Genomic DNA, 26,602 nt, shown 5'->3' with positions numbered 1-26,602 from the left:
ACATGTAATTTAGAGCCCAATCTGACTGCTGTTTGCACAAAAGCAACAGAAATTCTGTCATCATCAATATGGAGAGACTTTTCGCGAGTCACGTCAACCCTATAACGCAGACAGAGGAACAGAGGCTTCAATGGACATGGATGGCTCATACACCCACATGTCACATACAGCAGCATTCAGATGAACAACAGTAACTGCTTTTAATTTGGGTGTTAAAAACAGTCTCAATGAGAAGAATGGCTTCAGGAGAGAAAAGCACTAGAGCTAATGGATGGGAGAAATGCTTTCCTATCGACTGAGCATTATATCCCTATAACTCCCTATAACTATAAAATCAATCAGCATGTATTCATTCAGCATGTGTTCCATCAGCCAGGGTTTGTGAAATCACAAATAATACAGTATTTGTTTGGCTTAGAAGTAGAAGAAGCTTATTGAGAATATGTTTGCCATATGATATTGTACATTTTTAAATGTGGGATATTAAACCAAACCAAACCAATCCAGACAGGTGGGACACTGTTATCTAAAACGGCACAGAGGATGTGTGTCTTGAGAGTGTTGTCCATAAAAGCCACCCTTTTAGTGTTTTTTGTTGTTGTTTTTTGCGTGTGTGTGTGTGTGTGAAAGGAGTTGGGTGAAATGATTGCCCTGCTTCACAGTGAAACTGCAGAGAGAACAAAGTGATGGTATACTGCCACCTTTTGCCCAAAACAACCCAAAACCCAACGTGAGGCTACCATAGGAGGCTACGGAGAGGTGACAAATCTGATCTACCTGCTCAAGATGATCTGTTACCACATGTGTAGAATTTTTTTCCAATAATGACAGTAAATGTAAAACAGAGAGAAAATACAAGAAGGAATATATATATTTTTTTTAAATTTAATGTCTTAAAGAGGCTACATGCGATTTTCTGAAATTTAAACTCGCGACTGACACCTGTGGCCAAAAAACGGAACTGCTCTTCCTTTCTGCTCGCTCTCGTACGTGCACACTTCACAAGTCATCCGCTGCAAAGAAGTCAACATTATGTTTACAGAGGTAAGAACAGTCAAATACATATATTTTTGAGAAACTAAGTTTGTTTGCTGACTAGCGGTGGTGGCAGAGTGATCTGAAACGTTTAACATGAACGCGCTTGACGTCACATCCGCAGACAGCGCGCGAAAAATCCGACCCGACAGAAAATAGGAAAAATAGGATACAGGCTTATAGGTGCACCCACTGTGAGCTGACAAGGTGTCAGTATGCTCATCAGGAGATGTTTGAGTCATAAATGGTCAAATAAAAAGGCTATTGTTACGTTTATTTTGGGGAAAAAGTTGCATGTAGCCTCTTTAAATTCATTAAATGAAGATAGAGGGCGATTAACTGCCCCTAAATGTAAATATGTTTCTTGTAATATATTTTCTTGAACATAGATTTAATAAAAAAAATATATAACATGCCTATCTTTTTATATAAAATGTCAATTAGTAGCCTATAGGGCCAACTTATATATTCATACATAGGCCTACATACAACACCCCCCCACCCACTTTGCCACTACTTTAATGGCAGTGTGGAAAGAGGAGCTTGCATGTTCCTTCCGCTGAATAGTTTGTTGTGGTCACGTGAGAGGAAACTCATTTTTTTAAACTTACTAGTGCACGCGTCGTGTCAAAACACATCTACAATGAAATCCCATCAGCTGGAATGACTGGGTTAGGTTTTATGATTTATATAATTACAGAGTTCCTTACTACAGCTTCATTTGCATGGACTTGGATGTTTATAATGTTTTTACATGCATGTAGCCTACTGGTTTGATCCTCGTGCTTTAATGTTGATGCGTTTACGGCTGTTTTGGAAATAGGCTAATTATTCTCTAATATATGCATTTATATTTCGAGTTTTAAAATGCCGTTTATTGCATACCGTAGTACAGTACATGTAAGTTACAGTGTGTATTTCTTTATTTTAACATCGACCCGCCGCGTGTGACGGTTTTCTCGATAGTTAAACTAGTTAAAAGATATCTTACATATGTTGCTCATGTAGTTACTAAATTACACTGAAATATACGAAATCTAAGACTTGTTTGTTAAAAAGGTTGTCTATAATTACACGAAGACTTACATGTTTTAAGTCACCCAGTAAAGCAGGCTGAACATGTTTGGTCTGTACGGAAGTCTACAGATGGGATGTTGCCAGATCTTTTAAAATAAAATCCCTAAATTTGCTTTGTAAATATGTAACATTTTTACATTAAGAAAGCGTGCAGCGACCTCTAGAGCTAGAATGCAAGCAGTTAATGTGACATATTAAGAAAAAATATACACAACAGAAGCGACATGGCAACCCTACACTTCACGATTTAACCGAACAAGAGGGGGCGCTACAGCTCTGTGATTAGTTGTCGGCGGAACAGAGCGGAGTGTGATTGGCTGTTGACGCGACGGAGTGGGCCGAGCGGCGGTGTGCGATTGGCCGAGTGGAGGGACGGAGGGGGAAAGGCTGAACTGATCAGCTGGTCTCTGCAGATATCTGACTCCTACAAAACAATGTAGGGAGAAAAAGTGCTGAATGACACAATTGCCGGGAGGAGAAACACCGGATCACACAGACCGTTGCGGAACGACCGGATCTAACACGGTTGCAAGATTTTGCTCGGCCTTGCCGCCAGATTCAGAGAGGATACGCGCAGGACTGCAGTATAATATTTCCTGTCTCATCTGTGTTACTGTTTACCTTTGCTGTTTCACATTTCAGTGATGCGAAAGCGAAAAGCCAACGAAGATCATGACAGCTCGTTCACGGGTACACTACTGGACGGCTCCGATCTAAAGCAGTGCCACAAAAAGACAGACGCTGCTTCTGATCCAGGAGGCTCTGGGACAGCGATGGGGAGACGCTACAGGAGGTGAGACACTGATGACCAGTTTATATCAGTATAAGTTTCTGGAAAGCTTGCTCAAGACTTGTCTTTGCTTTACATCAACTTACACAGTCCCATGGAACCCTAATATAAATCTGTTAATAAATAATAATGGCATGGAACTGTTTTATATACAAATTACCAGATATATGCAGTATTATATCTTCTCCGATGACTCCTGTTTTGAAAGCCTGGCTCGAAGTTGTTTTTAAGTTATGTGGGGTTTTTTGTGTATTTTCATCATAGAGTCCCGTTTGATGCATTTGTTAATATGATATTACATGCATTATTGGCATTCCTCTGAGATCCTAGTGGTTTTAAACTCTTATGAGGCACAGAGCCATACATATTATTCTCTGTGATTGAATCACAGTCCCATGTGACTCTCTTGAGACTCTAAAGCAGAGGTCTTCAATCCTGCTCCTGGAGGGCCACTGTCCTGCAGAGTTTAGTTCCAGCCTGCTTTAAAACAATGCGAAGGCGTGTTTAGCTGATTCAGGTGTGTTTGATTAGGGTTGGAACTAAACTCTGCAGGACAGTGGTCCTCCAGGAGGAGAATTGAAGACCTCTGCTCTAAAGGGTATTCAGGCTGTTCCATTGCAAAACTAGTTCAGCAACTTCTGGGTGGAGTGTGAAGTGATTGTAAGTTTGGGATGTTTGTGCAAAGCTTAAAAAACATGTGAAGACTGCTTTTATTCTTCATCATTTAGCTTTGAGGCCTGTTTAATCCACTCCTAAATGTTGACAAAATACACTTGTTACACAAAATATACAGATATGCGCATTTAAAATTTATTAAAAAACCCCCCAAAATGTTGATGACTCATCCTGCTCTTTCACAGATTTTTTTGTCCAATCATATTGGGTTATTTATTTATTTAATAAAACACAAGACCAATCAAGATCAATATCTCGTCCAAACGTCCTGTCTCAGTAAGAAATGTCACAAGAACTTTCATGAGGTCTGATCTGTTCGCACGAATGCACAAGCATCTCAAGAATCATGTTACACTTTTTTTGTTCACTGTAACTCAAATTCCAGTTCAGACTCAACAAACCCTAAATTGTTGTTTTACAATTCCATTGTTAAGGAATTTGAGGCACACAATTCAAAGTATTGTGCTTTTTGGGAAGTAATTCATGTTTTTTTATCGCACTGACCTTGTACATAATAGCTAAAGTATTTCAGTCTCAGTCAAGTGGAAAGATCTTAAAGCCAGATTTGGAGTCCATTGGAGATCCCCTACATGGAAAAAGAGAGTCAGTTTTCTAATGCATGGTTAAGTGGCAGCAAGGTGATATCATCTGTAGACGTACTTATACAGTTCATGTTTTTTACTGCTAAAATTAAAATAATGTTAGATTACATCACTGCAGGAGGATGCAATAGTCATGTTCAGCTGTTGTCCAGGCATATCTCTGCTCAGATTATAAGGGATATTATTTGGCCTTAATATTAGGCCTTAAATGCAAAGATTCTAGAAATTTCTAAGGAGTAACTAAGGTGTGTTTAGTGATGTTATTCTTCTCGGCCAGTACTTGCTCTGCAGATGAAAGTTGGAGGAAGGTGGGGCATTACTGGACATTCTGGTCCAGCAATATGGTGTTAAAATATTGTACACTCAGCAAAGAAACAATAAGTACTGCCAGAATATATTGCTGATTGGGAACCTGGAGGAGTTCCTACAGATCAATGCTTAGCTTGTGGGTCACAACCCAAAAATGCTTTTAAGATTAGAGGATTGTACTAGGTTTTATTGTTGCCACATCATGTGGAAATACACACTGCTTTTGAGTGAATTGCCTGTGACCTTTGATCCTGGAGGACATGTGCGTATGCCTCATGTTTGCTTAATGTTGCACTACCATTCAAAAGTTTGAGGTCAGCAAGTTTTTTTTCTTAAATAAATAAATACTTTCATTCAACAAGGATGCACTAAATTGATCAAAAGTGACAGTAAAAACATTTATAATGTTATAAAACATTTGTTTAAAATAATTTTCTTTTCTTTTTTTATTTTACTTTCTTAGTAAATTCTATATTCTGAATCTATATTCTTAGATCAAAGTATATCAGTTTCCACAAATATATTATGCAGCACAACTGTTTTCAGCATTGATATTAATAAGAAATGTTTCTTGAGCACCAACTCAGCATATTAGAATGATTTCTGAAGGATCATGTGACATTGAAGAATGGAGTAATGATGCTGAAAATTCAGCTTTGACATCACAGGAATAAATTACATTTTAAAATATGTAAAATATGTATGGAAAACAGTTGTTTTATAGTTGTTTAATATTACTGTTTTTACTTTATTTTTGTTCAAATAAATGCAGCTTTTGTGAGCATAAGAGACTTCTTTCAAAAACATTTAAAACCTCTTACCGGCCGCAAACTTTTAAACACTAGTGTATGTGAATAGTGGCTATTAGAAATAAGCTAGAGCTCTGATTAATCTGATTCATAGTGGGATTTAGCTTTATAAGGAAATGCTTACAGCTCTTAACTACAATAATGTTACAAATTATTGCAGTTAGTTTCAATTGAGCAGTTGTTGTGAAAGATTCCATTAAAAGATTGTAACTAACCTGTAAAATGTCCTGTTATAGAAGACGTTGTTTGTCAAATTAGCATGAAACTCTAGCAGGAAATGGTATGGTAAAGTTCTACCATCACATCTCATTTGAACTGCCGCTCTACTATTGCACTGTATCCGATGCCGCAGTAATCGGACTCTCCTCCGGTGCTGTATGGGTCTGGGGTATTGGGTGGTGGAGCCGGTCATGTGTCCGACACAGGAGCTGCCGCTGGTTAGTCTGGTTGCAGTGACCTTTGTGTGGCTGGCCGGTTTCAAGGTTAAAAGGGTCAGATCAGCTTTAATTCACAGGATCTGTAAATTAAGTAAATTAGCTGAAATCCCATGCAACATTTTAGACATGGAAGTTAAAGACTTCATTACATTGCTTGAGGAGAACAGTGTTGACTTTTTTTTTATTGAAACAGGATGGTTGGTAATACTTTGGTGTTTTTTCTTGCTATAGAAAATCGTACATTTAAATACATATGTCTGTCATTTTTTTAACTAGCATTTAGGCTGTTTACACCTGGTATTAAGATGCGTTTTCGTCGACCGGATCACAAGTGGACGACGCTGAATACAGGTGTAAACAGGTCGTTTACTATCGACCACTTCCAGAGGAAGTCGAAAACGCATTTGACCGGGTTGCTTTCATAGTTTTCTAGTTTGAACAGCCACAAAATACGGCCTACTCTCCTCCTACTGATCTAATGCGTAAACATTAAGGGAAGCCGGCCAGACGGATTTAAACTTTGTTGGCTGAAGACCCAAGTTTGGTTTGAAGAGGAAAAACGTACCAAGCACGATGTTCTCACCATTCCTGATTTCTAACACGCTCTCACCGCGTTCTGTGTGGTCTTTCCGCTGTCAGTGCAGAAATGAAAGAGTGGACAAAAGAGACGTATTAAAACATCAGGTGCAAACAGGAATGTGTCTCCCTCGTCTGCTTGGGAACTGATCGATCAAAACATCTTAAAATCATCTAAACATCTACAAATCTTAATACCAGGTGTAAACAGAGCCCAAGATGACTTAAAGTCGCCATGAAATGAAAATTCACTCTTGTTTTCTAAATGCATGTGATTGATCTTACTGTCAACTATTCATCCATGCATGTTTCACTTGTACAATTTTCTTTTGACTCTTAATTTTTTTTATTAAAATATCAAAACTTGATAAAATAACAGACTTCTCTCTGTGATGCATGTCGGACTTTAATCATTTTGTCCGCTTCTCCTTTCTTATAGTCGACTGCTCGGATTCAGATCTGCCTCCATCCAATCAACAATGGATGCGTAGAACCATTTCATTCAGATGTACATCACAATATGGCCGAAAAGATCTGTTGCTACTTCCGTTACATCATGCCTAAAGCTAAAAGGCATAAAATAATCTCTTGATTTTACGGGGCCAAATTTAAATAGGTTGTTTTTGGTTGCATTCCCTTGTTCTTAAAGACATTCATCTCAAGAAGGGGTGGCTAGCCTTCAGCCTAAATAATGCCTGTAAACCATGTCAGTTATTCACTCTGCACATTTCAACCTGAAATTCTGGTCTTTTCTTGCATCCTGGGATCAGGAGCTCTAGATCAAATGTAGACCCAAGAGGCGTCCTAATCGTGACAATTTGGTGTCTTATTTTAGCTCTTCCTTTGAAAGTATGTCAGGTTTGATTGGAAAAAGAAGTCTTGACAAGGTTTCTTCTTTTGAAATCTTTTTTTAGATTTCAGGAAGACTAATAACAGATCTTGACAATGACTTATTGGAGAAACATGCTAAGAGTGTGTTAACTCTTTCCTCCAGCATTTCTTAAGAAAGGATTTCCATCATCATTTTTGATCATTTTCACAAAATTTTCATGGGCCCCAGAATATATTGTTGTATGAATATCTGAACATGCAATATATCAAAAGAAAGAACAGAGCCTCTGCTTTTAAAGAAAATATATTGTTTTATTCTTAAACTATTTTATTCTGTCTTTGTGCATTCTTTTATGTTGTAAAGTTTCATAAAAAAGTGACATTTTGAACAAAGCTGTTTTTTGCCTGTCAGAAAGCTTAAAATATTTAAAAAAGCTTTGATTCCTCTATTCTGTTCCATCAGCTTTATCTAGCTGTTTTTGAGCGCAAAAACATCAAGTGACTCGAAGCCAGCCTTTTTATAGGCGACCCACTGATTTGTTGATACTGAATATGTTGTTTTGCCCTTCCCCAAACTGGGTTGGTGAAATGGCGGTGGTGTTTCTTCATTAGGGTGGTTTGAAGAAGACTAATCTTGGGTTAGACAGAGCGGTAACTAACTCTGGCATCACTGTCAAAACTGCTCTTCCAACCTCCGCTGAGCGGTCAGAGACACTCATTAGGGCGAGTGAAAGGGAGGAAGAAAGGAGAGAGGGGGGAAGTAGAGAGCCTGAAATGTAGCACGTGTCTCTCTCATCCTTAAGAGTGCAGTGTCTACAGTTTCACATACCCTTCACGTGCCTGTCCAGACTTAACTCATCTCAGGCCATTTGCATTATGGTGGAATAGTAGTGCCAGGACATACTGTGCGGCTTGCAATTCCATATCAGCTGTTGTTTAAAAACAACAGGAAATCAAAACTGACCTTTTTTACTTCCTTAATAAATGTCATTGGTCTTGTCTGTGAGTTGTGAACAAGAAAGACACAGTCAGCCATGATTGATTCATTCCAAGAAACAAAGTGTTTAATAAGAGGGGAATTACCACCCTAAAGCTAGTTTCCACCTAAAAACGTCACATTACACAAGTTAAATGCATTATAAATACCATTTCATTTTGTCTAATGGGAGAAGCTAATAGTTCACTTCCTGTATAATGTTACCAGAAGATCCGGCTTGGTAAAAGACAAAGCTGTGTTGTCTCAGTGTCACCTTAGTGCTCTCAGAGAGTCCTGTCCCTCAGACCTGTCATAATCTATTACATGTAGCTGCAGGTTGGTGAAAGGGCTCCACTTTTCTCTACTTCTACTGCTTCTTCTGCATCATCTTCATTCTTCACAGTTTAACCGTCAATTGCAAGCCTTTCTTTGTCTCATGTCTAGTCCTTTTTTATTATTATTTCTATCAGAATTCAATCAGATTCAATCAGAAGTTTCTAAAAATAGTGACAGTAAAGACTTTTACATTCAATTTTGCCATCATAGGAATAAAGTACAATTACAAAATATATTAAAATAGAAAGTATTACTTTTAATTTGTAACACTATTTCACAATTTTACTGTTTTTACTGTATTTTTGATCAAATAAATACAGTCTTGGTGAGGCATAATGCTGCATTTAAACTGCAAAGCATAATGCACAGATCTTTTGACCATATACATGTTTCCCCATTTGTTTATATTCACTTAAAACAACTTCGGAAGCACAAAAGGAGGAGCGATGACAGTGAAGGACGAGAGAGGACCAGGCCTGGACTATTTGATGTTATGTTTTGATTGTGTGTGTGGGGCTGTCGTCCATGAGGGGCTGCCGCTTTTACTTTCGTTTTGTGTTTAAGTTGTGAAATGCTGGCCGGTTCCTGCCTCCTTCACTGAATAACAAACCATGTTAATGTTGTGTTTACACGTGTGCAACAATGTACAATTTATGTCAGACATGAATAAAAACTTTTATTTTTTGTGCCAGTGTAAAAGCAGCCCAAGAGACAGTGTGCTGCACTGCTAAGGCAAATGCTGACCAAGTATTTGAAGGTTGAACATGTGACCTCACTGGCTACTGATACTGCAGGAATCAATCAGCTGTGCGCTATAAAGATGATGTGATTGCAAGCAGGTTGAGTTAGGGACCTAGAGTTTCATGACAGAACTTTGTATATGTGTTCTTAAGTCACTCCAGACATTGTATGTCAGTCAGAACTCTGACCACTAATTGATCATGGTCACTGATAGAGCAGGTATTTGGCATTTGGTGGTCTACTACCAGACCAGGATATTTAGGACATTGATTTGGGTAGCTGCAGCTGAGAGCTCTGAAAGCATATCCTCTGCCACTTAATAGCTGTTGTCTGGTGCCCGAAGACACCAGACAAGCCTTTGGCGTCCGACAGAAAGAGAAGGAAGAGACAGAAAAGTTTTCCTGAGATGTTTTGAATCTGGCTTCTTAGAATTGAGTGGAAGTGATCTAACTGTGGCTTTCAAGAAATAAGGGCTCACAGTTTGAGGTTGGCAGAGAGGATACACTGGTTTTGTTTGGATTTAGAAAGATGCCTTTGAATCTAAAGCCCGTGGGATCTGTCAAGAACACGTCAAATCTGCAGAACGTAGCCTGACTTTTTTTTTTTTTTTTTTTGTGGAACACAAAAGAAGATATTTTGAACAAAAAGTTACTGCGATCCAGTGTTTGGATGGTAAAATTCTTCAAAATATCTTCTTTTGTGTGCTTCTCTTATGTTTATGGTGCTGTATTGTAGTATGGGTATAAAATGTTGTTCATTTTGTTTCTTGCATACTTCAGTGTTCTTGTGTAATTCAGTCCTAAAGTTAATCCTAAAGTAGGCTTATCGTTTAGTACAGCAGGTCTTATTGCCTGTCTGCTCTGGTAATACACAGAATCATGCATCTGTTCTCTGTCAAATACATTGACCTGAAAATGACCTAATTATTTATTCATGTAGAATCAGACGTGCACTTAAGGTTTCACTTTTCCTGCATTGTTAATGCCAGGTATATATAATTACACTAAAATGGCTAAATGGTTGTCAAACAAGTGCATAGTTTTATCATTTGAGCGTTACTCGTGTCACTTTAGGAGTTTAGACTGATCAATGAAATGTGGAGGTATTCTCTTATAAATATTGAATTAATAGCTAATGAGTTGTTAATGGGTTATTGAGAGATTGATGTCTTCATATATGGTATTAAGACAGCCAACTGCTGCCACTCTGCAGACTTTAAATAAACTCATTAGTGTTTTTATTTTAAGGATGAAAAATAAATGTTCATCCCTTTCCATTTTAAGACATGCACTTGACTTGGGGATTTCAGATTGTAAAGTGTTACTGTGTATGAGTGTTTGTATGTGTGGGTGTAGTGTGTTGGTGGTGATCATTTTTAGAGACTTACATCCTGTCCAATGCAGAGAGTGAGACTGAATCACACATACACACAAATAGAGCTAAATTACCAAGATGGTGCTCTAAAGCAGGTCAAATTACAGTTAAACAGCAAACAGCACTGAAAAATGAATCATTGTGTGATGCTCAACTGTGTCATGGTAAACCGAGTAGACCTTCGCATCTCTTCAAGTACACTACCATTCAAAAGTCTGGGGTTGCTAAGATTTTTTTTACTGTTTTTGAAAGAGGTCTCCTATATTCACCAAGGTTGCTACTGTTTGATTACAAATACAGTAAAACAGTAATATTATAAAATATTGTTAGAATGTGAAATAACTGTTTTTATTTTAGTATTGAAACGTAATTTATTCCTGTGATGCAAAGCTGAATTTTCAGCATCTCTTCAGTGTCACATGATCCTTCAGAAATCATTCTAATATGCTGATTTGCTGCTCAAGAAAATTATTATCATTATCAATGTTAAAAGCAGTTGTGCTACTTTATATTTTTGTACCATACAATATCTGTAGCCTACAATATATTACATGAGATTCTGATTATACAGACACACTGTCTGTATAATGCACAAGGCAGACAAATGTATGTGTGCAATCTGTTTGAGAACGTGAACCATTCTTTATTAATCTGTCAGTATTCGGAAGGATATGCATTATAATTACATATAATTTTTAGACTTAATTTAAATACAGACAAACTTTCTGTTATCCAATCTGTTAAAAATGTTATCCTATCTCTGTTCATATTTTTTGCCAAGATGTCAGCATGTTTTCTCAGCTGAAATGTTGGTGCATCTCTAATTCCTTCCCATATTTTTGCTCAATGCACAAGTCAGAAACTCTTTGTCCCAGTGCAGACTGGACTCCTCATGCCCAGACAGCCGTAATAATGCCCATATGGCATTGGATCAGCATGGCTTAACATATTAGTGTTACCCTGAAGGTTTAAAGCTCTGGTTAGGATGCTCTGTGCAAACATGAACCTGCAAAAACGGCATGTACAAACCCTGAATTGCACGTCTTATCTTATAACCTAACCAGTAAACATATCTTGAACATCTATCAAGCCACATAGACAAACAAATGGCTAGTTCTACTACATAATAATTTGTATATAATCAGCAACATCCTGAAAGGTAACACACACTCATAAACGGCACAATGGCAGTATCTATGTAAGCACTGTACGGTAATGAGTCTCAGTGCAGCCTGTGTGTGCTGTATTTAGCTCTGTTGTTACACAATAGTCTTGCTCTCTCTCTTTATCACAATCACCTTGCACTCTCACACACAAGCAAAAACTCTCAAACGGACCTCATTGGCACAAACACACACGCTCAGATCAGTCCTTCTGGTGACCAAACGTCTTATCTCTGCAGGGAATTTGAGATCAGCCACCTGCATTAATCACCTGGAATAAGTATTCAAGTATAATGCAGTCAGAGCTGTGGCTTATTGGTTGTTGGCATGCTAACACATTAAGATGGGAGAAGAGAATAGAGAACTCACTCACCTAATTTCCTGTCTTCTCTCTACTACCCCTTTCCATATATTGTTGCCGCAAGCAATTGATTCTATTATTCAATTTGTTCCAGTTTATTTTACATTGTAAATAGAAATTTAAACCTGTCTTTAGTTCTTCATACTAGTCATTTACAGTACCATTTGATCAAAGTTAGCAGGTGTGATCTGAAGGAGGCAGAGGAAAGGTCATGGGGACGTTTAAATGTTGTGGTGGAACTGATCCAGGATCAGCCGGATCAAACCGGATGCTCAGCTCTGGCTTGCTTCCTGGATTATTGCTTTGACTCTACTTTCCCCCTGTCTGGGATGCCCTCTCACCTATCTTTATGTCCTGTGATTAGATTTCATATGACTGCATCTTTATGGGTACCATTTACTGCAATAAATTAAAGTGTATCTATACACTACTGTTCAAAAATTTGGGGTTAGTACGATTTGTTATTGTTTTGAAAGAAATCTCTTATGCTCATCAAGGCTGCATTTATTTGATTAACATACAGTAAAAACAATAATGTTTTAAAATACTGCATCATTACAGTTTAAATGTGTTTAAATATATTTTTCCCCCGTGATGGCAAAGCTAAATATTCAACCGCTATTACCCTAGTGTTCAGTCTCATATGATCCTTCAGAAATCATTCCAATATGCTGATTTGCTGCTCAAGAAACATTTGTTATTATCAATGTTATACATTTTGCTGCTTAATATTTTTGTGGAATTTGTGATACCGTTTTACTTACGTAGTGTGTGTGTGTGTGTGTGTGTGTACAGGTTTATATTACATTGTGGTGACCAAATGCCCCCACATGGATAGTAAAACCTGAGATCACCTACATTGTAGGGACCAGGTTAATAATGGGTTAATAAACATACAAAATTATATATTTTTTGAAAATGTAAAAATGCAGAAAGTTCTGTGTGATGGGTAGGTTTAGGGGTAGGGTTAGTGTTGGTGTAAGGGGACAGAATATACAGTTTGTACAGTATAAAAACATTACGTCTATGGAGAGTCCCCACAAAGATAGTGAACCAGACGTGTGTGTGTGTGTGTGTGGTTTAAGTAATCCGCTGGTCATGAGCAAGGTAGGAAAATTCCTCTCTCAGTTTAAGATGCAAAGGAGGAAATGAAACAGAAATGAAAAGAAACCTCTTAGCACTGGAAATTCACAGTTTAATCTGTATATCAGCCAGACACAAACACACATACACACACACACACACACACAGACCTTACAGTACAGCTCAGGGCAGTAAGTCAGACAGGGTGAGTTTGTTCCTCTAAGTGATCTATCTCCTACTTTCTCTAATTTTAATCATGACACTTTATACTCCCCGGCACAATTTAGAGGTCACCACTGGCCGCAAAGATGCACACTGTCTGACCTCTGAGTGTGAGGGAGACCGTGAGAGGACAGGCCTTGTTATGAGGACCATTAACTCTTCATTCCCAAACCAGCACTTTTGTTCACATCTTGTACTTACACATGGTAAACCTTCCATGAGATTTTTATTACAAAAAACATGCTTTAATATTTCCATAATATATTCTTTAACTGGCCCTGAAGTGTTTTAGCCCATCAAATGTGAGGGAATGTTGTTCTTAACCAATTATTGCAGGACAAAATAGAACTTGGTGTGTGGTACGATTTAATTTTTAGATCTTTTTTTGTTAATCTGTAGTACATTAATGTATTATGTGTGTTAAAGGAATATGTGTTTTATATAATCAGTTCTCTCTTTGCTCTCGCAGGGGTGGTCTGATGTGGAGGATGAGGAGGATACTGATCTGGGTGCTGGGAATCTATATCGCTATCCCTGTTATCATCAAACTCTGTCCAGCAATACAAGCAAAATTAGTATTTTTAAACTTTGGTGAGTTTTCTTATCCAATCTTTTCAACTTGGCCAAACTATATATACATTTTGGGATGAAAGCCAGACGTTTGCCATATACTTGGGGCATTCTTTGGACAAGAGTCCAAAGTGTGTGTGTGTGTGTGTGTGTGTGTGTGTGTGTGTGTTTTGGATATACTTTTGTTATCTTAAACAAGTGCTTTGGACCGTCTTTGTAAACTTTGATATTCATGTCAGTATGTTTAAACTAAACTAATTCTTGTGAGTATTTTTTATGTTTTGCAATGCCCAGACCAATCGTTTTGCATTTGCATTTTGTTATTCAAGCAAAGTTAAGCTGTCATTATTTTGGTTGCTGCATCAGTTTCTGTTGATGTATAATTTAATACAGTAACTTGATGGGTCAGTTTCCATTATTATCTGCGGCTGCAAGGACTAGGGCAAGCTTAGGGCAAAACACCTCAAGGGAAATGTAGTATCCAAGGAGATTGTTACACTGCATTTTCCCCCGTGAAATATTCAGCATGCTCAGAACAACTCTGAAGACACATTCAGTCACACACACTTAAAGTCATCAAATAAAAACAGCATAGTGCATCTTCATAAAATCAAATATTTTGCCTGTTTCGGAGTTGAGAAATAACTACACTCTGTGGCATTTCAAAATTTATGAAGAAACTTTTTGGATACAAATGTGAATTTTTTCAATAATTTATGTACCTCTTTCATGGTAATTTTACAGTTTGAGGTTGGTAAGATTTTTTAAATGTTATAGAAAGATATCCTTTTTTAATATGTTGAGTTGGTGCTCAAGAAACATCTGAAGCTGAAGTTGCATTGTTGACGGAATATTGAATAGAGGGCAGGGTGCTGTTTTGGCGCACCTCCTCTTCATCCCTCGCTCATAGCGGACTGATGGTTGGAGGGGAGTGGTTAATGTTATTCTACCCAAGCCATCAAACTGACATCATCAGAGAAGGAACGCCATTCCAGAGCAGAAGCTAATTTTGATTAAAGATTACCACAACAAACTATTTTTTTCTGTGGAATAACTTGCACAGGTTAATTGTACACCACAAGACTAGTAATGTGAGCTAACAAAGCTAACTACACCATGGTCCCACGACTTCAACGTAACCACTACTAAGCTTCCGACAACTCTTTCAGTTTTTATCTAAAACATTTTCCCAGAAAGTTTGAGTTAGAATAGTTTATGAGAGCACAATTATAAGCATAATAAAGCGGACTTAGTTGACCTGTTTGGCGTGAAAACACTTAATCTCCTCGACAGCCCCTGTAGTCCCGTTTATCCACTTGTTAGCAACGCCTTTTTCAAGACAATGTATTTTATGTCGTAGAATACAACGTGAAAGTGTCTTGAGCTTGTGTTCACAACAGACCTTATTTCAGCCATTTAACCAAAATCCCATTTAAAAAAAACATTGACTTAGGGACGATGGAACCAGAAGTGCTAAAATGCTAACTTGTTTCTGCGCTTTTGGCCTACAAAGTGACGTCATACCTGCACCACTATTGCCTATGCACATGTTGTAGTCTTTGAAAAAAACTTGTTTAGGGTCTGCTTTTTGTTCAAAATGTTGCTTTTTTTAAATGAAACTTACCCATATTCAAGTATTGCTAAACAAAGAATGAATGAAGCTAGAATAAGATGTTTTGTTTTTGTTTTTATCAAAAATGATTAAAAAAAATGCTGGTGGTGGCTGGTAACTATTTAAAAAAAAAAAATGCTGGCGGGGAAAGAGTTAATGAATACAAAGTATAAAAAAAACAGCATTTATTTGAAATGGAGATATTTTTTTAACAATGTAAGTTTTTACTGTCACTTTTGATCAATATAATGCATCCTTGTTGAATAAAACTTAATTTCTTTCAAAAATCCTACTGACCCCCAAACTTTTGAATGGTAGTGTACCTGTGAGTGTTCAGTAACGCTGATCCACAGTCTCTACTTTGTCCTCTTGTACTGAAGCCTCAGCACTTTTGCAACATAATGTCTTTTGGTATATAAAAGTGTTGTCAATTACAGAACAGACTCTGCTGGACATCATGACATTAATAAGAATATTAAAGTTGGATACACAGTTGCAGTTTGGGTTTATAGTCAGCGTTTTGTTTAGCCTGGCAAGCCAGACCCACATCAAGATGTTGGTTTACAACATTACATTACATTTGCTGCCGCTAGGGTGCGTCTAGATTTCTAGGCTACCTTTTGTTGTGACGACCAAACAAAGCCGTCATTCATCCATCAATCCAGTTTAAATGCCCACTCTGTTCAACACTGAGATCCTGTTTCACTTCAACAGCCTCTCACATGTCTCTCGGTTTTATCAGATTATTCCTATGTTGTCACATCATAGTTTCATTTCTCTGATATTAGTCATGGTTCTGTGGTGTTTTGGGCTGATGTTAGCATTAGCATTGTCAGCAGTGTCACACCGCTTCTGTCAGCTGATGTGTTTCCCCACACTATGTTCTGCTTCTGTTTGCAGTCTAAACTAATAATGGACAGACTCTGTGTAAAAGTGAGACTGTAAGCATCCCTGTGTCTGCTTTACTTAGAGAGAAATCTGTGACTAAGGTTGGTGAATTTAGTCTAGTCATCAGTCTCCTGAGAAAGCTTGTGGCACACTTTCAGTTCTTAAAGGCAGGGTAGGTAGGAATGGTCTAAAAAACTTCTTTTTCAAATTTGTTTAAACTTTATGTACATATCAATACATAATTAAAATGTAAGTACTCTGAAAAAGAAAGTATAAAAATCGAGTGTCTGTAGACCTCTCAGGACTGTTTTAAAGACAGTTCATTATTTCCATTCACTCCACCCCCTCCCTTCTGGGCTCCTTCCAAAGCCACGCCCCCAAAACACATGAACGCGCGACTCCAACCGCTGAGCTGAAGACGCATTATTTACCTGAGACAAGCAGAGAGGAAGGAGCACAGTGCATGTAGTGACATCATGTCAGAATCACATGTAATAAAAAAATCTAACGCTAATTGCTTATGAAAATAAACAAATAAGATGTATTTTAGTACTCACTATCAAGCTAGCATATTGATATTGGTAAATTTAAAATATATATTTTTTGATTCGCTAACGAGCTAGTTATATAAGCTAAAAACAGGTTGCATTGATACACTTTTTTACATTACCATCAGGTATATTGTGATGAAGATGAATTTCGTGTAAGATTCATAACATATATGGTGTTCTGCATGTAGGGGTGGGAGATATTGACAAAAATGAATATCTCGATATTTTTTTCCAATATCTAGATATCGATATTCAGGCGATATTTTTGCCATCCTTCAAAGAAATGTGAGCAAACTGGCAAAGAAGGTCCAGTTGGTCTTTTGACTTGCTGCATTTGACCTGTATTATTCTAGGCTATAGAAAAAAACAATAAAGGAGCTAACTAAACAGAATCTGTGGCAGCCCCTACTTTTTCCACTTACAAAAAAAAAAAAAAAAAAAAACACTTAACTAGGCACTTCTTGCAACAGTGATTATTAAATCAAACAACAATATTGTTGATGATCAATCAACATTTTCAAAACGGTATAAATCCATTCATTTTTCCCCCAAAACGCTATAAATCCTTTTTTTTTTCTTTTTTTTTTTCTAAATTTATGGTTTGTCTTTTTAAAAAAGTTTTTGTCTTTTATTTTTCGTGTTTGCATTTATGAGGAAAAAACAATATTACTTGACATTTCTCCATTATGGACGCCAGCGCTCTGAAAGCTGCACTAAGACTTTCAAACTTTAACAGAGACCTCAAAACAGAAAGCACAAAGCCTTTCTTTAAAACGAATTTCGTTTTGTATTAATTGTATCTTAATTTTAATATTTTTTTTTTTCATTAATTCATTAATATTTTCATTCCTGGATTAAATACATAAAGTAAATATAGGCTATCAATCACAACATAAGGTGCTTGAACTGGAGATTATATCATCGTGAACCGAACCGTAGCCTCGCCTCACAGGCCTAAAAAATGTGGAATATATTTACAGAAATCTGGTTCTAAACAAAACCATCCAAAACAAAATAAAACTATGTAGCCTAATAAATGTGCATTTCTCCGGTGCATGCGTTCACTAGCCTACTGCGAAGATCGCGAGTCAAATATCGTCAACTTCATCTTTGCAGCCGACACAGAAATTAATAAACAATTAAAATGTCTTATTGCAATATTTTACACATTCATAATCATTACTTTTGCTGGTTCTTTGAGGCAGCTTTTTAGGTTTATGGCGTTTTGGAAAAGAGCTCTTCACGTACAAACACCGTTTCACCAAGGCACAGCAGCCCTTCAGCACATAAGAACAAAAAGAGAAAAAGCACGGACTTACTAATTACGAAACTTTGATGTGGTTGAACAGCTGAAACAGTCACAAATTCCTCTGCAACTCAAACCTTCTCAGTACGAGTTATGAAGGAAGAGAACAGCATTACAGTTTTCAGCGCGTCCTCCTTTGATTGCTGTGTTGTGACTGGAAAAGTGCGTGCAGGAGCACATGCGCAAAATGTAGGTTTGTAAAATGTCCTTTTGTAAAATAAAAATAATTTTAGGGCGAAGCAGAGGAGGTCGTGCAAGAGGCCGTGGCGTGCAACTAGGGTCCGAGGAAGTAGAGGCTGAGGACGGAGTGGTCGCTGGAAAGCTACGCCGATATTGACACGCGTTTTATTTCTTTGTTTATCCAAAGACTTTTTGTTCATTACCTTTTCTTGTACTGTCTTCTTTTTTTGCCTTGTTTGCCTTCACTAACTGCATGCCGGTAATGTGAATTTTGATTGCTCTTTCTCTGCCATTGTTTTGCTATTCCTAGGTTCCGTGCCTCTCGAATTCCTCAAATCAAACGTGCGCGCGCAAGTGGGCAGATCCCGTGGCAAAAGGGTGGTTGCCATGGTTGCGAGAGAGAGTGACAGTCGCCTAAGCCAATCCTTTGATTCGTCCCGAATCGAAATAATGAGCTGTGTTTAATACAGATTAAACGGTCTAGAGTCACTTGATTTTTATACTCTTTTTTTCAGAGTACTTACATTTTAATTATGTATTGATATATATAGAAAGTTTTAACAAATGTGGATCTTTTATTTTTATATAGTCCTACCTACCCTGCCTTTAAAAGGCAAACCGAATGTTATTCGTAGGTTCTTGCAGCACAGACAGTCATTATATAGATTCGCGTGACTGTTTACCAGTCTTACTGTGACCAGACTTGCAGAATTGCAAAAACCTTCGTATGAAATGATTTACCAGCATGATTACTTCATTTCAATAACGATTTATTATTTCATCAAAATTTGTCTTTATTGAAGAGAGTGTAAAATTAAAACTCACTCACTCATCTTAAATCTCATCAGCTATTTGTATGGAAAATGGTATTTATAAATACATTAGAGTTAAACTAGAACTAAACAATCTTTTTTTTTTTTTTGCTTCTGTACCTTTAAGACTCCTATAAGTACACCACCGATCGAATGTTTGGTGTCAGTAAGATTTTTTAAATGTTTTTGAAAGAAGTCTCTTATGTTCACCTAGGCTGCTTTTATTTGATCAAATATACAGGAAAAACAGTCATATTTTAAAATATTTTTACAGTTTTTCTATTTTATTAATTTTTAAAAATTAATTTATTCCTGTGATGGCAAGGCAAACAAAGCTGAATTTTCAGCATCATTACTTCAGTCTTCAGTGTCACATGATCTATTATGCTGATGTCTTATATTTATCGATGTTGATAACAGTTGTGCTGCTTAATATTTTTGTGGAAATCAAACTTTTTTTTCCAGGATTCTTTGATAAAAAGAAAGATAAAAAAAATAATATTTGAAATCTTTTGTCGCATTAAAAATGTCTTTACTGTCACTTTTGATCGGTTTAATGCGTCCTTGCTAAATATGAGTATTAATTTCTTTTTTAAAAATCGTACTAACCCCAAACTTTTAATATAGTGTACATTACGTTTGTTATGATTGAATAATCTACAAGTACTAGCATAGATTAAACTGACGTCTATTAGATAAATTGATAAATCTATCAAACAAAATTTGCTGCTGTGTAACACAATACAAAATTAAAGTGCATTAATATTAACTGAGCCATGCAGAAGTTTCTTGGAGATGTATAAATCTCAGTGGTCAAATGTTAAAGGCAACATGAAATAAAAAGTGACACTATTTTAACTTATTTCGATTTCAACTGACGATTCCATTCTGGTATCTGATGCAGACTTTCCAAGATCCCATCAATTCCCGTTGCATAAAATCAAAATAAAAAAATTCTGACCTACTTTCTTTTTTCCATGGAATATCCTGTTTAACTGAGAAATGCATCAGAAACAGCTTCACATTGACTGATTTTTCTCTGTTTCACTCTCTTTCAGTGCGAGTGCCGTATTTTATAGATCTGAAGAGACCACAGGATCAGGGCTTGAATCACACTCACAACTTCTACCTACAGCCGGAGGAAGGAATCAACATTGGAGTGTGGTGAGAGCACAGACACAGACTACGGCTAAAATACAGACACAGCCTGGCTTACCTCCACTCGCTATCTCTCTGTCTCTCTGTCCTCACATTCTCTACCCTACAGTTTCTGTCCCTCTCTCTCTCTCTGCCTATGGCCATGGCTGTCTTTCTGAAGGGCGCACTTATTGAAACACAGCCTGTGGCCCAAAGTATGTAAATCCGTAGTGACAGAGGACTGCACGGGCCCGTGGATGCTGGCCATTGGGTGTGACTGTGAATGTGTGTGTTTGACTTTTACTGAGTAACAGTGGAAAGGGCCATATAAGCCTCCTGGCACTGATGCTTTTGTTTTCTCTCCGTAAATAAGCTCATTAGTGTACTGGTCATATTCAGTATTGAATAGGAGAATCTTTTGTAATAAATTCTTGGTGAAGTCTTGAAAGAGTACATTACTATGTTTGGAGTTAGTAAGAATTCATCAAAGAATCTTGAAAAAAAAAAAAAAAAACAGTGTTCAACATTGACAACTATAATACTAGTTTCTTGAACAAATCAGCATAATAGAATGATTTCTGAAGGATCATGTGACACTGAAGACTCTCTCTCTCAGGCACACAGTACCTACAGTGATGTGGAGGGAGGCTCAGGCAAGAGATCCTGAATGGTTCGACAAAAGCTTCCAGTCCAATCACCCTGTCATCCTGTATCTCCATGGTAATGCTGGAACAAGGTAAACAAACACTCAGGGACACGGGATCAACACCACTTTCTAAATCCCACTCAATCTCAGAAATGATTCAGTGTCCGTTAAAGGCCAGTTCACACTGCACCAACAGTTTGTCAGGTTTTGTCAGATCCGTGTGTGTTAGCCATCAGCATATGTTGCTGTTGTTTTTGCTCATTGAACATGTTTGTTGGGTCGTGGAAATTGACATTCCTTAATCTGGTGATTGTCTGTGTTGTTCGCCGTCTGTAGGTGTAATGTGAATTGGCCTTAAGGCTGGAATACAATACACAGCTTTTGCCCAGATTTTTCTCACAATTTACAGTCAAGAGTCGTCGATGCTAGTTGCCAGTTTCACAGAAAATCGTATTGTGTGTGATGGCCACAGACTCAGATTTTTTGCTTCAGACTATGATTCCAGCCTTCATTTGTCAGAGTTTGTTGTGTTCAGGACATGATGTAAAATGATAGTATTGACACCCATTTTTCTCTGTTACCATTTTACAAAGTCGGCAAATGTCGGATGCCTGATGTTTTAAAATCTGTTCAAATTTGAAAAGTCATGTAGTGTATTCCAGGCTTTATAAGGATTCTGTCAAATGCAGTTGTTTGGTCACTTTACTTGAGTATGTTTGTGTGTGTGTGTTTCAGAGGAGGGGATCACAGAGTTCAGCTCTACAAGGTAAAAAAATTAAAAAACAATTGCCTTAAATTTTCAAGGTATTTTTGTAAAAAAAAAAAATTATTTTGTTCAGCAAAGGTGCATTAAATTGAAAAAAGTGGCAGTAATGTTACAAAAGACTGCTATTTCAAGTAAAGGCTGTTCTTTTGAACTTTCTATTCATCCATGAATCCTGACAAAAAAGTATCATGATTTCCAGGAAAAAGCTTTTTTCAATATCAACAAAAATAGTTTGAGTATCAAATCAACATTTCACAATATTACTGCTTTACTGTATTTTTTATCAGATAAATCTTTGAAAAAAACATTTAAAAAAAAATTACCAGCCCCAAAATTTTCCCCAAATCATTTCTAGGTTTGGATGAGTTTGGAAAATATTTGTGTTTCCAGACTATTGCACTTATTCAGTTTTCTAAAATATAAAAATAATAATTTCTACAAATAAATTGATCATACAAGCAGAGTTCTTTTCCCCATGGCGTTTAGAGCAGGCTGCCAAAAGATCAGTGCTAGGCTGGATCTGCTGGAGGGACTCTCTGCTGTGATTGGTTGTTAAAATGAAGTGTAATTATTTATTTAACAGTGTTTACAAGTATTTTTATGCTTTATCTAACAGCCAATGAAGCAAAGTGAATGGACATAAACATTCCTTCTGTTGCAGCAGGGATTGAAGGTTTACTGTTATTTAAATTTACATGACAAAAATGAATAACATTTGCACTGTTTTAGCATTGGAGTTTTAATAAAATGTTGTGCATTGAACATGTCTGGGTTTGGTGTTAATTGATTTGTTTGAGCTACAGTAGTTATAAACTTCCGGCAATTATTTGGCAACTTAATAGCATGTTAACAGCTGGATTTTAAAGGAATAGTTCTCCCAAAAATTTAAATTTCCTGAGTATTTACTCACCCCAATGCCAACCAAGATGTATATGACTTTCTTTCCTCAGCTGAAGACAAATTTAGGTTTTGGAGGGAACCATTCCAGGATTTTTCTCCATCTAATGCAAGTGAAAGTTGCCCAATGTAAACCATTTCTGACGGTCCCAAAATCCATATTTAGGCAGCTTCAAAGGGCTCCACACAACCCCAGCTGACAAATAAGGGTCTTCTCTAGCCAGATAATGAGTCATTTTTAGAAACAAATAAAAAATTATATAATTTTTAACTACAAATGCTCACCTTGGTCCTGCTCTGTGAAAGAAAGCCATATACATTTTGGATGGCCTTGGAGTGAGGAAATGATCAGGAAATTTTTCCTTTTGATTTTTCCTTTTTCCATTTTAAAAATGGTCTGAAGAATCTACAGAGAAGTTCTGGAAATTTGAGTCTGGAAAAGTATGGAATTTTTATTTTTTTTAATGGAAAATGAGCAGGAACCCTTTTTTGTCCATTGTCATTCTGAGTAATGTCAGACATTTTCTTTTCCTGTCTCTGCAGGTTCTTAGTTCATTAGGCTACCATGTAGTCACATTTGATTATAGAGGTATGTTGGGTGTCATTTTTAAAGCATTATCCTATTATTTGAGTCAGAATCCCATTCCCAGTGCCGGATTGAAGCACCATGTGGTTTTGTTTGTTTGTGCAGGTTGGGGTGACTCTGAGGGCAGCCCTTCAGAGAAAGGGATGACGTCAGACGCCCTCTTCCTCTACCAGTGGATAAAGCAGCGGATTGGCCAGAAGCCCCTGCACATCTGGGGTCATTCACTCGGCACAGGGTGAGATGAACTCGCCGGAGCCAGCTCAAAGAGCTCTGAGGATAGTGTTCCTTTCTCTAGAAGTGGAACTTCTTGTTCTTGGAATAATATTTTGGCATTCATTTGACACAAAGGAATTGATTGTGTAACTCCCTGTGGCATATTTGAACTGCTGCTGATGCTGTACATTCCTGTTTTTCCAGAGTGGCCACTAACCTAGTGAGACGGCTGTGTGACAGGGGTACGTGATCATTAGTTTGTGAATACTTATGGGCAGGAATGTTGAAACTGAGAACAAAGCAGCATAGCCAGCAGTGTAAAACTACAATTTGAGACCAAGTAGAAACTTCCGACAGCTGGTTACAGTCGGCTGAACCTTTATCCTTCAATGGCTAGCACCCATTTACCTACCTTCAAAGAAATCACATTGAATAAAGGGATGAATTCTATGTCACCTCATTATTATTCATGAGCCAAGCACATTCTTGGAGACATGTTCCCAAATGAAATGATTGAAAATCCAAAAGTGTGATTTCCAGGGCTGTAAAAGTTGTGGAAATTAATACAATCTTAAAAGGTCATGGACATTTCTATAGTCAATATACACTGCTATTCAAAAGTTTGGGGCCAATCAATAATTCTATTCAGCAAGGAGGCATTAAATTGATCAAGACTGGAGTAATGATGCTGAAAATTCAGCTTTGAATCACAGGAATAATTATATATATATATATATATATATATATATATATATATATATATATATATATATATATATATATATATATATATATATATATATATATATAATTAAAATAGAAAACAGTTTTTTTTTATTGTAATATTAGGTTTTTAATCTATTTCTGATTAAATAAATTCATCTTTGGTGAGCAAAAGAGACTTTTTTCAAAAACATTTTAAACAAAAGTGTAAAATTTTCTCAATATGCTTCTAAAGTATTTATTTGGCTAGAGTTTACTGTTTGTGAGTGTGATCTATATCAAGCCATTTTTCAAAATCCTTCCAATCCTCACAAATGACTGGAAAAGTGATGGCTAATTCTGGAAAAGCATTGTCAGAAAGTGTGGAAACCCTAAATGTCAAATTTGAGTCTAAAACATTTGTTAATATTATTTGATAATAATTATAATTGGCTCACATAAAGAACGATGAATGTAAATTGAAGTGCCCTGATCGCCATCAAGAGTTAAGGAATATAATTTCTTTATTTCTTGTCAGTAAGGAAGCTGCGACTCTGATTTGACGTTTCAGAAATAGACATGCTTTAATAGGCACTGACTAGATTAAGAGTGAACTTATGTAATCAGCAAGCACTTCAAGTCTTTAAGTTACATAAGCCTGTATTTGAGCCGCTGTTACAAAACTTGAAGGAATTATGCAGACTTCCTCTGTGTTTACAGGAACGCCCCCTGACTCGCTGATTTTAGAGTCGCCCTTTACCAATATCAGAGAGGAAGCCAAGAGCCATCCCTTCTCTATGGTGAGAAATCAAGTTCCTGTTCACTGTCAAAGTATCATGTATTGCCTTTGTGCCACGAATAAAAGCAGAACTGCCCTTGGACTTTGATATATGTTCATTTATTATAAATGTGTAACAGGTTTACAGATATCTACCAGGCTTTGACTGGTTCTTCCTGGATTCAATTACTGCAAATGACATCCGATTTGCCAGTGATGAGAAGTAGGTTCTTCTTGTCTTCTATTTTGTTTGTTTCTCTGCAAGTTTAAGTGTGATAGTTTGTTTACCCTGTGTCCACCAAGGGAAACTGTTGAGTGTTTACACATCACTGTGTCTTCACAGCTGTGTTGAGATAATAATCTCGGCTCTCTGTTCTGTAGCATTTTACATGCTGGAGGCTTCATCTTCCTCTGAGAATTTGTTTTAGAAACAGACTTAATGTGAATGCTTGTATACTGTAATGCTTGTATACTGTAAAGAGAGCACTTTAGTATTCAGCCCCACGTGACCGTTGATTCTTCAGACATAGATGCAGTGAGCATGCAGTTCATTACACAGACCTCCAGTGCAAGTTCCCAGGCTGTAATAACACAAGACCTATGAAATCCCTATAAGGTTGTACCTCTTTTGAGTACTTTTGAGTATTTCAAACACCTGCAAATGTGTCTGTCTGTCTCTTAGTGTCAAGCACATATCCTGTCCGGTTCTGATCCTGCATGCAGAAGATGACACAGTCGTACCCTTCCAGCTGGGAAAGAAGGTAAAGCATCAACGTCAAACAATGACAGGGTTCATTTAAAACTGTAGAATGGCTAGTTAAGTCAAAGTTGCAGTAAAAATAGGTTTTGTTTTGTTCAGAAATAACCTTAACCTAAATATATCTTCATTACAAACCATTGGTCTCAATTTGTTTCTTTTTTAATATTAACTAACATTATTATACTATATAGAACACAACCACGGTGTTACTTATAGCTGTTTGATGTAGGGTTATTATAGTTTACTAAAACCATAAAAAAAATCTGTTACTTGAAATAAAGTAAACATTAACTGAAATAAAATATAAAAACCGTAAATGTATTTTATTTCAGCTAGTTGCTAAAGCAACATTTCTCAATTTTATTTTGTTTATCTTGATAATAGTCATATATATACAGTGAGGAAAATAAGTATTTGAACACCCTGCTATTTTGCAAGTTCTCCCACTTAGAAATCATGGAGGGGTCTGAAATTGTCATCGTAGGTGCATGTCCACTGTGAAAGACATAATCTAAAAAAAAAAATCCAGAAATCACAATGTATGATTTTTTAACTATTTATTTGTATGATACAGCTGCAAATAAGTATTTGAACACCTGAGAAAATCAATGTTAATATTTGGTACAGTAGCCTTTGTTTGCAATTACAGAGGTCAAACGTTTCCTGTAGTTTTTCACCAGGTTTGCACACACTGCAGGAGGGATTTTGGCCCAGTCCTCCACACAGATCTTCTCTAGATCAGTCAGGTTTCTGGGCTGTCGCTGAGAAACACGGAGTTTGAGCTCCCTCCAAAGATTCTCT

General features: G+C 37.0%; 1 protein-coding gene across 2 annotated transcripts in view; it reads left to right on the top strand.

Moving 5' to 3' along the window:
* Positions 1–971: 971 nt before the first annotated feature.
* abhd12 (abhydrolase domain containing 12, lysophospholipase) overlaps positions 972–26,602 on the top strand; it is a 35,084-nt gene continuing 9,453 nt past the window's right edge. The window contains exons 1-12 of one of the 2 annotated variants that reach the window (XM_084096067.1): positions 972–1,044; positions 2,755–2,905; positions 13,867–13,988; positions 20,375–20,480; positions 21,070–21,189; positions 21,835–21,865; positions 23,306–23,351; positions 23,454–23,583; positions 23,766–23,803; positions 24,984–25,063; positions 25,182–25,264; positions 25,724–25,802. In XM_084096067.1, coding sequence (XP_083952193.1) covers positions 2,757–2,905; positions 13,867–13,988; positions 20,375–20,480; positions 21,070–21,189; positions 21,835–21,865; positions 23,306–23,351; positions 23,454–23,583; positions 23,766–23,803; positions 24,984–25,063; positions 25,182–25,264; positions 25,724–25,802 — 984 coding nt within the window. In that variant the 5' untranslated portion in view covers positions 972–1,044; positions 2,755–2,756. Of the gene's footprint in view, positions 1,045–1,582; positions 1,707–2,754; positions 2,906–13,866; positions 13,989–20,374; positions 20,481–21,069; positions 21,190–21,834; positions 21,866–23,305; positions 23,352–23,453; positions 23,584–23,765; positions 23,804–24,983; positions 25,064–25,181; positions 25,265–25,723; positions 25,803–26,602 lie in introns of those variants that run through there. The other variant, XM_084096066.1, reaches the window with a different exon arrangement.

This window comes from Abramis brama (genome assembly GCF_963993115.1).
Source record: "Abramis brama genome assembly, chromosome: 21".
Taxonomy (NCBI): domain Eukaryota; kingdom Metazoa; phylum Chordata; class Actinopteri; order Cypriniformes; family Leuciscidae; genus Abramis; species Abramis brama.
This window is presented reverse-complemented; position numbering and strand designations above follow the sequence as displayed.